This window comes from Argiope bruennichi, chromosome 7 (genome assembly GCF_947563725.1).
Source record: "Argiope bruennichi chromosome 7, qqArgBrue1.1, whole genome shotgun sequence".
NCBI lineage: Eukaryota > Metazoa > Arthropoda > Arachnida > Araneae > Araneidae > Argiope > Argiope bruennichi.
This window is the reverse complement of record NC_079157.1, coordinates 85,477,586-85,492,400: the sequence shown is the minus strand read 5'-3', so window position 1 is coordinate 85,492,400 and position 14,815 is coordinate 85,477,586. Positions and strand designations below refer to the sequence as shown.

The window sequence follows — 14,815 nt, the reverse complement described above, 5'->3', positions numbered from 1 at the left end:
TTATAAGGAATAGATATAATGTTAAAAAAATAGATGAAATTAAAGAAAAAAAATGCTGCTATTTAATAAAAAAATGGGAAAATAGGACAGAATGAGTTTCTAAAAGAAGTTTTTGAATGAATTTTTTTAAAAAAAATTTATTAAATGGATTTGCTTAAAAATTTTTACAAATTAGAGTCAATTCACTTTTGCTTAAATTAATGTTTTAAATTTAATTAATCAAAATAAAGTGGAAAACATTGAAAAAATTTACAGTATCAGAATAAACTGAGATATTTTTCTAGATACAATGACTTCATGTAATCAACTAATAAGTCAAAAATGCATTTTTCTCTGCTTAGTATGGCAATTTATATAAACTTTGTTTCAAAGAGAAATTTTGTCAAATTTTTTTTCGAAATATCTGAATAAAATATTAGAATTAATTATATACGATTAAATATGTGCCTAAAAAAATTTAAAAAAAAAACATTTCCTGGAATTTATAATATTTATTTATTTTAATTTGAGAAATTACATTACAACTTTTTGAAAACATTTGCATTGTATGTTATGATTTTGAACGTGAATTACGAATTGCTTAAGCTTTTATTAAACGCAAAGTAAGCCGCTTCTTGAACACTGTTTTAAATAAGAACTTGGAATTAAATGTTAAATATGAATATTGCTTATTGTAATTCTAAAAACATTTAATAAGTTCATTATAATCTATATCTTTTTAAGAATGGCACTAATACTACAATGAAATAGTGATTTGCTTACTTATAAAACAACAGAAGAAAATTAATACAAAATAAGACACTATTTTGGGTTGAGACTATTTTATTTTGAGGGTTGATGGATTTAAAACGAGATTACAATTAATTAGATACTATTGAATGCGCCTATTGAAAGTGACCAAAGTCAGATGTTACTAAGCAACGAAGTCCGGATCAAGATGACTGATATAATTGTAACATTTTAGAGAATTCCATTTGTCACAGAAGTACAGCAAACTGTTCTGATGTAAAGCAGTAAAAATGTTCTGATCAAGATGTTCGATGCAGTTGTCGCATTTCAGCTGTCTAGGTCTTCAAACAACGTCTCTTCTTAAGTCCATGAATGTAATTCCTTCAAGAAATATTGTAAAGTCACAATTCGGATAACCGCATGCGGTCAAAAAGTCAAATTCGGGTACAAAAAAGTCCATCATCAGGAAAATAAGCACAGGTATATACAAAGCAATAAAAAAGTTCCGCAGTGTGAATATATATAAATAAAAAAAAAATACAAAATATATACAAAAAACTATGTACACTGTATACAAGTTGGAAGTACACAACTTCATTTCTTTTGGCGTTTGAGCAATTCTTTCTCCTGCTCAGTATTTGGAGGATTGGTTTGGGCAGCAAAATTGGTGGCTTGAACAAGCTGGGGATTTCTAATGATAAGATAGGCAGGTTGCTATTGCAGTTAAATTCAAAGATGTTTTCTATAGTTGTTACAGCTTTTATAGCTTCAGGAAATATTGGTGAATTTTGCCGAAGAGAATTTCAAATGATGATTATATTCATTTGGCAGTTCTTTTAGAAAGTTTGAATGATCTTCTTATCGATAGCATTAGTAAATGGTGAAAAATGTGTTTTGAATCTGAACCAGAATAGGCTTGAGATTTGAAATTATTCCTTTTGCTTGGTCGCTATTGCAGAAGTATCACTGGCATTTTCACGGCTGTAATTAGTTTAAGTTGAAAAATGCCTGGTGTTTGAAAACCCACACTGCACAAGCGGATTTCCAATCTGGTTCAACGTCTTCAATATCGACAAGAGGATCCTCATATGTTAGATGCTCATAGAACGGGTTTATGAAGGGATTCAGGGTAAATGCAGTGACAGGGGTTTTTGGCATATTTGCCGCTTCATCTATGGTTGAATCCGAATCAATATCGTTCTCATTAAATTGTTGCATAGTGTCATCCATCGAAGTAGATGCATCAATTTCGTAACTTGTTGCTGTTTGACATCCACTATGAGTTTTATTTAGTTCTTTCAACAGAATTTTTTTTAAAATTATGATAAATGGGAAAAATATATATACATGCAAACCAATCATACAACCAAAAGACTCTGTAATAGCACCAAAGGAATGTAAATATTGTAACATATTCCAGTGCACCCATTTGAATTTTTTTCAATATAAATAAGTTTTCAGTAACGCTCAAAATAACACATAGCAGCTGAAGTTCATGCGTAGAAATGCACAAGATAACAGTGATATGATTATATCGATTTCACTCTTTAAAAGTAGATGGTTATTGTGAACAATAATTAGCATTTAAGTGAAGCTGTCATTGTTAAATTTTATCACAAAACAATTCAAATTATTCTGTTTTAAGCATTATTTATTTTTATAATATTGAAGAATAATGTAGATTTATATTGTTTAAAGCAGCATTTATTTAGCTGGAATGTGCTTTAATTTTTAAAAAATATATTTTATATAGTATTACGTTAATATAATAATAGTTTGCTTTATAATTTACCCCTGCAATTAGCGAAAGGGAAAAAAAGTGTCGTGGACAGTTTCGGTTATGATTGTACTGTAAAGGAGTAATTTCGCAAGAAATATTTGCGACACAATAATTTTATTTCAAATTTGTTATTCCAATTTTTAAAAAAAATAATTTTGTACATGCTTAGAATCTTTAAAATTCCTTTTATAAGAGCACACATATATAATAGACAAGAAAATTAAAATAAATATAATTAAGCTATATAGAATCTATGCTAATGATTAGAATATAATAAATAAACACATGACATAATCTGAAGGACAAATATGACATCACAAACATTGTTAAACACGAATAACTTAGCTTCTCTAAGAGCTCAAAAAATGAATTCTGTGTAACAGAACATGGCATTATAGAGGGCATGTATTATATTTAGCAAATTTATTCAACTACAATTGAACTGCAATATGAAAATAATTTATTTTTTACTTTTATAATAGATTATTTCATATTCTTCAAGAAATTTGTTAAATCTCTTATACTGTCGGTTGCATTATTCTTATAAAATAGACATTCAGTAAGTATCGACATTTTTTCTTTTTATTTAACCAAAAATAATAATGTTAAACTTATTTTACAATTGACTGAAAATTATTTATCACGCTGCAAGAAGAATGGTCTTAATTACCTTATATGGTCTTTTCATTACCTTATAACGGTGAGTTAAACGAAAGCTTATTGTATATTACAACATAAATATATATTTATCCGTTTTTTATGCATTTGCATATTTTTTTCAAACAACTAAATTCTTTACTGTCACTCTTTTTATGAGATTTTATTTAACTTGATTTCTTTCACGATTGTAACGACAGAGTTTTGCAATTGACGTTTCACTAACTTCCCAATATACCAGAAAATGAAATTTGTTCTTTTGTGTATTATTGATAAGAATTTAACATTTTATTATTTTCAGTTTCCTTATCATTTAATCATTCATTAAAATACATTTTCTTTTCTTATCAGTGGTTTTCCACCTGGTGGTGCGTATGGAACCGAATGGATATCAATTATAAATAAAAATATGATTAAAATAAAAAATAATTTAGATTGTTAAAATAAACATTTAGAATTCTAATTTCGCTTCATCTTTTCCCCTCTTAAAACTAAATGCTTTACAGGCACCTATTTTTATTTTTAAATTGAGTATTTCGGTTAATAAAATTAAATAACGATTTTATTTAAAAAATAATATTGATACTAAATTATCACACATTTGATGATAATAATTTATTAATATTAATAATATTAATAAATATTAATAAATAATTATTATTAATAAATAATTAAATAATATTAATAAATAAATTTGCATTAAATTTAGTTTTATTTACCAAAACGGTAATTTAATGTACCTCGCAAATCAAATTAATTTAATTCATCCAACTTAAATTTTATCTAACAAGTAACAACTATTATTCTTTTAACAGATTTGATAAATCAAATTTATACTGATTACCAACAGAGCTGCCGTTCTAAGTAACTTTCGAGAAAAGCCATTTGTCAGAAATTGAGCAATTTACAGAACTTATTACCTGACATCCATCCCACCAGTAGAGCGCTGAGCGAAGCCCCTTCTTCTCCGCAGTAATCCACAAGGGCTCTGCACTGTCCCACCAATGCGGGACAGAAGCTGTATCATTAGGGCCCATTAGGAAGAAGTCGCCGAAATGAGAATCGTACATCATGTTCTGTACAAAGCCATGGCTCTCTGCGTACAGTCCTGGAAGAGGAGGAAGAAAAGTTATTGTGAAATGGAGGACCATAACGAGAAAGTACACTTGAGGAAGATTTTATTACCCTTTTAAAATAGTTACTTGGGATACTGAGATGGTAATCTAGTTGCAAGACTTTTAAATTGAAACACTTAAGTAACTTAAATTGTATGGGAGATGTACTTTATTATGCTTGTTTCTGGAAATATACTTATTACATCATGAATGATGATGTAATAGGTAAAGATTAATGATGTTCTACAGAATGCATAGACCGAGTTGGAAATATGAGGTTCATTAAACAAAGTTGACATAATTAGAATTCGTCGATGCAGAAAGTTGTAGGTTCTATGGCTCATGACAAAACATGATTTCATTAATATTTAATATGAATAATGCGCTGTAAAAATCGAAAAAAATAATTACAGTATTCATCAACAGGTTGCACTGAGCCAATATTTAAGATCATGTTTTAAGATTTGATGTTAAGTAAGTCAAGGTAAACACTTAAGTAACTTAAATTGTATGGGAAGTTTAGTTTATAATGCTTGTTGTTGGGAATATACTTATAATTATGATTATTAATGATGCTCTGCAGAGTTGGAAATGTCAGTTTTATTATACATGGTTGACACAATTAAAATATGTTTAGGAAGCTTTAGGTTCTATGGCTCACAAAGAAACATAATTTTAATAACATGTAATACGAATGATGTCGGGAAAAATTAGTTAGAATTTTTCTAGAATCGAGAAAAATTATTCTAAAATACAGGAAAAATTAGTTAGAATTTCAATCAACAAGTAGCGCTGCACCAATATTTAAAAATCAAGTTTCTTGATTCGTTATTAAGTTAATCTAGGAAAATCTTTATGTAACATAAATTGTATGAGAGATCTATTTTATTATGTTTGTTGCTGGAAATATACGTATTATTATCATTATTAATGATATTCTACAGAATACGTAGACTAATTTTGAAATATGAGTTGTATTATATAAGGTTGAGACAATTAAAGTCTTTTCAGAAGGCTCTAGGTTCTACGGCTCATAAAGCATGCAATACGAATGCTGCGCTGTAAAAATCTAAAAATATAATAATTACAGTTTTCGTCATCGGGTTGCACTGTGCCAATATTTAAGATCATGTTTCCAGATTTGATGTTAAATAAATCAAAGAAAGCACTTAAGTAACTTAAATTGAGTTTAGGATTGAAGGTGTACTTTATTATGCTTGCTGCTGAAAATATACGCATTTTCATAATTATTAATGATGTTTTGCTTGGGCCGAGTTGGAAATATCAGTTTTATTATACAAGGTTGACATAATTAAAATCTATTCAAGAGGCTTTAGGTTCTACGCCTCATAACGAAACTCGTTTAGTTTAGTTTAGTTATATTAACGTCCCGCTGTAAAGCAGCACCGGGGCTATTTTGGAACAGGCCTCGTAATTTTGAACCGCGGTCAGATGACGAGGACGACCTCTGAGCTGGCACCCCCATCTAAACGCCACACCAGGGGGAGGACGCTTGGCATGACGGATTTAAAGTGAAACAGACCCCCTTAGACGACGGTTCTTCGGTGGAACCGGGTCCCGAACCTGAAACCCTACGGCTCACAAGCCGAGACCTTACCATCAGGCCACCACGGCCTCTAATGAATCACGATTCCACTAACTTGTAATACGAATGATGTAATGTAAAAATCGGGGAAAAAAAAGTAATTAAAGTTTTCATAAACAGGTGGTATTGTGACAATATTTAAGATCATGTTTCCAAATTCGATGTTAAGTAAATCAAGGAAAACACTTAAATAACTTAAATTGAGTTTAGGATTAGAAGTGTACTTTATTATACTTGTTGCTGAAAATATAAGTATTTATATAATTATTAATGATGTTCTGCAGAATGCGTACACCGAGTCGGAAATATTAACATTAATAACCCACTTTTTTTATTAAACAAGTTTTACATAATTAAAATCTGTTCAGAAGGCTCTAGGTTGTATGACTCAGAATGAACATGATTTCATTAACCCGAATGATTCACTGTAAAAACCGAAAAAAAAATAATTACAATTTTCATCAACTAGTGGCGCTGCACGAATATTTAAAAACAATGTTTCCAGATTGGATGTTAAGTAAATCAAGAAAAAGGTTTAGTGACTTAAATTGAATTGGAGGTGTGCTTTATTATGCTTGCTGTTAGAAATATAAGAATTATTATCATTATTAATGATGTTCTATAGAATGCCTAGATTCATCTGGAAATATCAGATTTGTTAAACAAGGTTGACATAATTCAAGTCTGTTCAGAAGGCTTTAGTTTATGCCTCATAACGAAATATGATTTCACTAAGATGCAATATGAATGATGCGCTATAAAAAAGTATTTACAGTTCTTATTAACAGATGGCGCTGTATAAATATTTAATGTTATGTTTCTAGTTTCGATGTTAAGTAAATCAAAATAAACACTTAAGTCACTTAATGGCAGGCGTACTTTATTAGGTTTGTTTCTGGAAATATACGTACTATTATCATTATTATTGGTATTCATCAAAATGTGTAGACCGAGTTGGAAACATCAGTTTTATTATGTATTATTGAATTAATTAACTTCAGTTCTGAAAGCTTTTGATTCTATGACTCATAAACAAACATGATTTTTCTAATATGTAATACTAATGATGTGCTCTGTAAAAATCGGAAAAATAGTTAAAAAGTTCATCAATAGATGGCGCTGCTCTAATATTTAAAATGATATTTCCTGATTCATAATTAAGTAAATCAAAGAAAATGTTTTTCCTTATTGGAAGGTTTAAATTTGGTTAATTCAGAAAAATCGAAAGCTTGAACTATATCTTCATACAATACAGAAAAAAGGAGACTGTCATGTAATACAATTTGCATTAATAAACATACAGAAGACATGTATCTCTGCAATAACAAATAATCGAAAACAGTATTACGCATGCAAAATGTAACGTTACCCATTATTTTCAATGAAACATTTCATTTTCAAAACTGTGTTTCTAATCTACACCTTTAATTGTTCTTCGTAATTGAGCGAATATGAAGTGTCCTTCAGGTCATCTTACGTCTGACATTTGTCTTTTAAACAACAGCCTTTCAAAAAATCTTACAAACAAAAATCGCATGGTGTAAATTCAGACAACCTTAGTAGCCATATTGTTTGAAAATGACAGCTTATTACACATTCTTCCATGAAATGGTATTTATAAAATGTATGAGCTATATATGAGAATTGTGAAGTGATGTAAAAATTTTGCATAAAAACTGCATTTTGAAAGGAGTTTCGCAAATTTGGAATAAAAAAAAAAAGAAATATTTTAATATCACATTACTTTTACAGAACTTTTTATTTTTTTGTACTGTGCTTCATGAGTGTTCAGCTTAAATCTTCTTGGATGCTGATGCAATTCCATCCAATGATAAATTTTCAAATTTTTTTCTATCTTCACAAGGTGCGTCAATTTTATTACATGTTATTGAAATTATGCGCTTTAAAAAGTAGATAATATGAATATTCTAATCATAATCTACTTCTTTCATCTAAGCACGTATCTAATTCTTCCTAGCACATTATCTTTCAAAAGTGCAGTTGCTTTTAACGTCCAAATATAGATGTTTTTTTTTAACTGACGGTACTTAGAGACCTCTGTAGCTTGAACTATCAACCTCAAAGCCATCAAATTTAGTACGGGGACTATTGACGACATGGGAAAAAGGAATCCGCAAAAAATATTTAGCTCCCTAAGTTGCCGATAGGGGGAAATGTGGTACTTTACACTTTAAGACAGCTAAAAGTTTGCATAAAACACCGGGTAAAATTGCAAAATGCAAAATAGTTACATAGTCGACACCAGCGCCAGTATTTTGAGTTATAAAAAAGAAGCAAGGCATTGAAAATCATTTCAAGTACCAGTTGATTTATAAAATGCGTCTCACTTTAGCACAGCGTGCATTACTTCTGAAGCTCTTTCATTTTAATCAATTCAAAGCAGCGGCCGCTCTTCGCGAATTTAGAAGTCGAAACAATTTAGGTAAAGGACCTCTTTCAATTAATGCAGTGAAAGCAAGAATTAAAAAATTTGAAAAAACAGATTCTCTCGCAACTCGGCCTGGTAACCGGTATCGGAGGATACAATCCCAGATGTTGCGACTGCAATCGTTGAAAGAAATCAGACGAGCACTGCTGGTAGGAGTTGCCCGACAACTGGATGTTCGTGCTTCAACAGTATGGAAAGTTTTAAGAAAAATTCTTCAATTTTATCCATATAAAATTAGCCTTTTGCACGAATTAAAACATGCAAATTATGATCTTCGAATAACCTTTGCTTTGGCATTTCTTGCCAGGATGGAGGTCGACGAGGCTTGACTTTGCACAATTCTTTGGAGTGATGAGGCCCATTTTTATTTAAATGGGACTGTTAAGGCTCAGAATTCTAGAATTTGGGCATCTGAACAAACCCATGCATTTCAAGAAATATAAATCCATTCTCAAGAAGTAACTGTTTCGAGTGGTTTTACAGTAGATTTTATCTTCGGACCATACTTTTTTGAGACTATTACCCAAGAAGGACCGCAGACCTCTTCCGTAAACACTCAAAGATATTATGATGTGCTGAGTAGTTTTGTTATCCCACAACTTCAGCAAAGACAATGCTTGGATAAAATTGTCCTTATGCAGGATGGAGCACCACCACATATTGGTACATCCATGCAGCAACTGTTGCGCTATCACTTTACAGAAGAAAGAGTCCTTAGCCGCTGTTTTCGTGTTGCATGGTCACCTCGCTCCCCGAATCTAATCCCACGTGACTTTTTCTGTGGGGTTATTTAAAATCGAAGGTTTATTTTAGTTGAGTCTCGAACTTATCAGTTTTAAAGGAAATCATAACACGGATTGTTATGGACATACCTCCTGAAATGTTGCATTCAGCTGTAGAGAATACGGTGTACAGAATGCAATGCTTAGTCCAAGAAAAGGGAGGTCATATTGAAAATAGCCGAAGTCTTCCTCGGGAAAGCTATTCTACTGAATAAAAACCAAAGAACAAAGAATAAAAAAGAAATTGAATAGAATATCCTGTTTTTTTTTCTTTTTTTAATTTGTAACCATTTACAGAAGTTTTTTTTTTTTTTTTTTTTTTTTTTTCGAATAAAGCACATTTGCGAAAAAAATTCTGTTTATTTGTTTTGTGCATTTGTTTCTGTTTTCTGTAGCTTTTTAAAATTTTATCGTGCAGTTAAACTTAAAATTTAGATCAAAAACGCCACATTTTCCCTTATCGGCAACTTTTGGGACTAAATATTTTGTCACGGATTCCTTTTTTCCATGTCGTCAATAGTCCCCTTAAAAAATATGGTGGATTTTTGACTGATAGTTCAAGCTACAGGGGTCTCTGAGTACCGTCAGTTAAAAAAAAAACACATTGTATAACGCAAAAATTTTATATCCAAGAAAGGAAAATGACTTTGTTTTCTATTAAAGTTATTAATTAATCACAAATTTGAAAAATAAGTTGTTTTTGATTCAAATCACCTAAAATATTATTTCTAATGATACACACAATACATCTAGTCTTTTAATTGCTAAAAAAATATGATTCTAATCATAAAATGATTCCACTTGTAAATTCTTCCTATCTTATACACTCTCGATGTTAAAAGTAGTTTTTAACATAAATACAAAAATCAAGAACATTATATCCAAATATATTCAGTGGGGGGAGATTTTCATAGCGTACTTTTGCCCATCGAAGACACAACACAAATAGACAGCAATTTTGAGAAAAAAAAATGTTTCTTTCTTTAAAATTTAAATTAGATTCTCAAATAATTATTTTTAGAGACACATACAATAAATCTTGATTTAAGATTTAAAAAAAATACATACTCAATTAATTCATTTTTTCTAATGCTAAGCTTAGGTTTTCAGAAAATTCTTCCTATTATGGATAAGCTTAACATTACAATTACTTTAACATAAAAATACAAAGCAAAAATTTTGTTTCCATAAAGATGAAATTTATGTATTTTCTTTTATTGAAGCTATAAATCGAATATCAATTTTGTAAAAAATAGATTGCATATGTGTTAAATTTCTAAATATGTTAAGATAAAAATATCTAGATACATCATGCTTTCTATTCCATTTTACAGACTATTCCTATCCCATATACTTACAAAGTTACAGGTTACAGGTTTTGAAATTGTGCACGGATTTAATGGATACTCTTCTTAAAAGTAGAGAAATATAGTAGAATTTCTCTTTTCGATGTCACAGTTCGAGGTACTTTCAAAACTAACTTAAGCAAACGAAAAAAGACAGTGACGAAAAAGAAAATCATGCAGAAATAAAAAATTCGTTAGAGTACATATGCATTATGCATACACCAAAGTGCAGGCGCATTCTGACTTCTCACTACTTCTACTCTGCATCGAAATCAAACAGAGAGGGGAAAATTCCTCCCCCCCCCCCTTTTATACCCCTCATCTCCATTTTGACATTTTTGACTTTTTCTTCTATTCAAGGAATCCCAACGAAATGTTCTTTGAAAAAAACCAAAAACTTTTAAACTCTTAAAATTGGTGGCCTTGCCACATTCTTGCATTTTTAAAAACATCGGTTATGTTCTGCTCTGTTTTGAATGCGATAGTTTAAAGTGCATAGTCAGAAGGCTCGGATGGGATATCAGATAGGATATTTCAGTCATAAAATTGCAGAATAGAGAGCGTTTTTACTGCTCATGTATAAATCATTTTATATCGACTCTGGGGCTTTTGGAATTGGAGGTGTACTTATAGAGCTATACTACTCTCTTCGATTCGCATTTCAGCGATCCCATGCGTGGGATGTTTATTCTATGATTATTTTTAAAAAACATGTATTAAGTTACCAAATATATAAATTAAAAAAATGTAGAGATTATGGTAAAGCCATCGGAGTTACATATTAATATTTTGAATAAGATACATAAAGTTTCAAAGAAATTTCACGGTTGAATTAATAAAATAAAATAAAATAAAAATAAGAAGTTATTATTTGTTTTTTTATCTCAAATCATGACTCTTTTTTTAACTAACTGATTAAAAAAATACTGATTTTTTAATTTCAATAAATTTATTATGCATATCTTAAATTTCGTTATTCCTTCAACAAAAAAATTTTAGCATTAAATCGGAATAATTATTTTAGTTTAATATTTCACGATTATTTTGTTTAATGTGAACATAAACCTTTCTAAGAGTGTCTAGTTCCATGGAATCATACTTTTTAAATATTTAAAATTTAAGACATCTGCTTCAATTTACTTTACAAACAATTCCTCTTTTTCTTTTTTAGCTTTTAACAATTGGAGGACAAGTTATTAAATATTTGATAACAATGAAAATGGTTTGAATTTCTATGCAACAAAGAAATCTATTAAAAATCATTCAAATAATATTGAAAAACATTAAAAAATTCTGAGAACATTTTACTAAATTAGTATATATATATATATACACACACACACACACATATATATATATATATATATATATATATATATACAGAGAGAGAGAGAGAGGCAGAGAAAATATTAATTAAGTTCTTAATTTAGTTTATGTTAATTTTATTCTAAAATGTTCTCATATTTTCTGATTCAATTTCCATTTTCCATTTAATTTGTTTTAACACACGCTTTAGAAAACTGATGATTTTAAGATTTTCTCACACTCCAAATCAAAGGATAAAAATCCCTAATCCTAAAGGATAAATCCTAATCCCTAATAAGATATGATAATCCTAAAATACCTAATCCTTAAGGATAAAAATCCTTAATGTTTATAACATTCTTTTAAGGATTCCTAGATTCCCTTTCCTAAGTAACATGTTTCAAAGAAACCCTATCAAAATCACATAGTAAATTCACTGAAGAGGAAAATTTCTGGCACTTCACTATTATATTACGATGCAAACAGACATCAGTTTATTGTCGCTTTTTTGTATAAGTTATGACTTCCGTGGTGAAATAAATTAAAAGTTAAAATTTCAAAAGTTAAAATTAGTTAAAATTTCAAAAGTTTTTTTCTTTTCTGCTACTATCTACTAAAATACGTTTACACCCCACCCACCCCTACTCATACGCACATATATGCATTGATTTTTCCCAATCTTCCTGTTCCAGAATTTAGAAATTGTACATATTTAAGTATTCTCTACGTTAATAAGTTCTTTCAAAATTTTCAGAAAATAATTATTGGTTCATTAATTAATATAATTAAATTTTGGTTTCCTTAAAGTTGCACAACTGAATGATTGCTCTATAAATTTAGAAAAAGAATAATGTTGTAATTCTTTAATGATTATAATAAACAAGAGCCAACTGAAGTTTGAAAATGTGTAACTAGCTCAATTAAAATATTACTTCTTTTTGACACACCTTAGAAGTGCATGCGTGAAAACCAATTCATTTTAATTACTTTAACCATAAACATAAATGGAAAATACACGTGATGAAATTCTTTTACGTAATTCTTTTTGGAATTAATTTTAATAGTTTATCATTAAAGAAAAACCGTTTAAAAATTTTATTTCTAATAATTTTACTCGAACAATTAATTTTACTTGAATAATTTTCATAGAAAATAATTCAGAGAGAAGCGATGCACAAATGATATGGAACTTTAAATATATTGTTACAGAAAAATCCTCAATGAATTTTATAGAGAAAAAGTCCAACAACCTAAGTAAAGAAGAATGTCTATTTATTCTATACGAAAGCCGAATACACAATATCAAAACAAAACCGAAGTATACACAGAAACAACAGTTGTAGTAAACAGTAGTATACAACTATTAAATAACCCAAAGTGCTCTGATAATTGAAGGTTGTCAGCACCCCAAGGGAAGACTTCGCTTAACTACTCAGTGGAGCTCAATTCAACTGATTTACTTCCTTTCATCTATATGTTCCACTTTTTACTATATCCTTGATAGGGCATCAAATATTCTTGGTAATTATACTATTTTCGCTTCTAATCTATGTATCCCCAAAATTTTCATTTAGCCACCAAAGTCTTCAAATTCATCGCTAAGGTTGCCAAGTTTGTGTCCTTTTGTCACGAAAGCTCTGAAGATTATTCCACTGTAGAGTTATCGTAGATAATATGTCGAGGTTATCTCAAGATGGGTGTTTACATTTTGTAAACAAATAATTCAATTAACATGAAAAGAAGAGAAATTCCCGAAACACTTCTACACCAAATATCCTGTTTCACATATGAAGTCTATGAGACATTAATGGACAAAATTAAGTGAGTTTTAAAAGTAAAATACAAAAATAGAATAAACTTAATAATAATCGATGCAATTATCAAAGTAATACGAAGATATTATTTATGAAGAATGCATCAATTATTAGGAGAATCTCTTAGTGAATATGCTATAAAACAGATTAATAGGAAAAGTTTTGAAATAAGGGGAATCACAGGAGCTTCTATTACATTTTTAATGATCACAGAATAACAAATTCAGCTTTCAGCTTTGAAAAAGTTTTCCAGAAGTTTTATCATTACCTTTATTTCAATCCATTTCTTATGGTATTAATAAGGAAGTAAGGCAATGTTTAGTATTGCCATTTATTATGAATAAGGGAAATGTAGGTGAAGATCAATAATTGTATAAAGTATTAATAAGGGAATATCTCAAAGTTGCGGGGTTAACAAAAGAAAAGAAAAAATAAAACTATACTGTGGTTCATCGGAAATCAAAAATATCATTTGAAAGTTCGAATTACATGTTTTAAGTGTTCAATGTTCACATCTTCAGAAATACGAACGATATTGAGACTATAGGATATTTTATCCCATACTTTTTCCTACATGCCTGATAGGAAGTGTTAAAAGAAAGCTGATATGTATGGAGATAGTCGATATATTTTTTTTCGGGCTATATCAAACACCACCATCATCAACTGGCGTTGAAAAACTTAAAAAATACATATCTATTGACTTTCAAAGCGTCACATTAAATAATATTGAAGAATTAGTGGGATGATGATAATGTTTCGATATAGCTTTTATATCTAAAGGGCCTCAGTTTGAATACTTATGATTATTTGTATTTTAAAATTTCAGTTATCATTTCTGATAAATAACAAGGTTTGCTTTCTTTTAACAGCATTCAAATTCGGGATATTCATTTATGCGCATACTATATATTAAGTTACATTAAACTTAAGATAAAATTACTACTTAGATTTTAAAAAGATTGATTAACATTTGAGATTACTTAATTTTTTTTCTTCATTTATATAGTATTGATAATACATGCATAGAAATGTATTGAATATCGTGATTATTACAATAATGACAAAAATTGGTGCAAAATAAAATAATTTTTTTTCTATTTCTTCATAGAGAGTTTTCAACGATTTTTACATTATGCATGCAACACATAATACAACAAGCATTGTAATTTAATCAGGCATGGCTATTCTATCAACAAATAATCTATAGTACATTAGCCCATTGTCATTAC

General features: G+C 29.3%; 1 protein-coding gene across 1 annotated transcript in view; it reads right to left on the bottom strand.

Annotated features, from left to right (window-relative positions):
- Positions 1–14,815, bottom strand: part of LOC129975964 (glycerophosphocholine cholinephosphodiesterase ENPP6-like) — a 308,125-nt gene that overhangs the window by 110,235 nt on the left and 183,075 nt on the right. Inside the window, exon 2 of the mRNA XM_056089272.1 lies at positions 4,087–4,274. Coding sequence (XP_055945247.1) covers positions 4,087–4,274 — 188 coding nt within the window. The remainder of the gene's footprint in view (positions 1–4,086; positions 4,275–14,815) is intronic.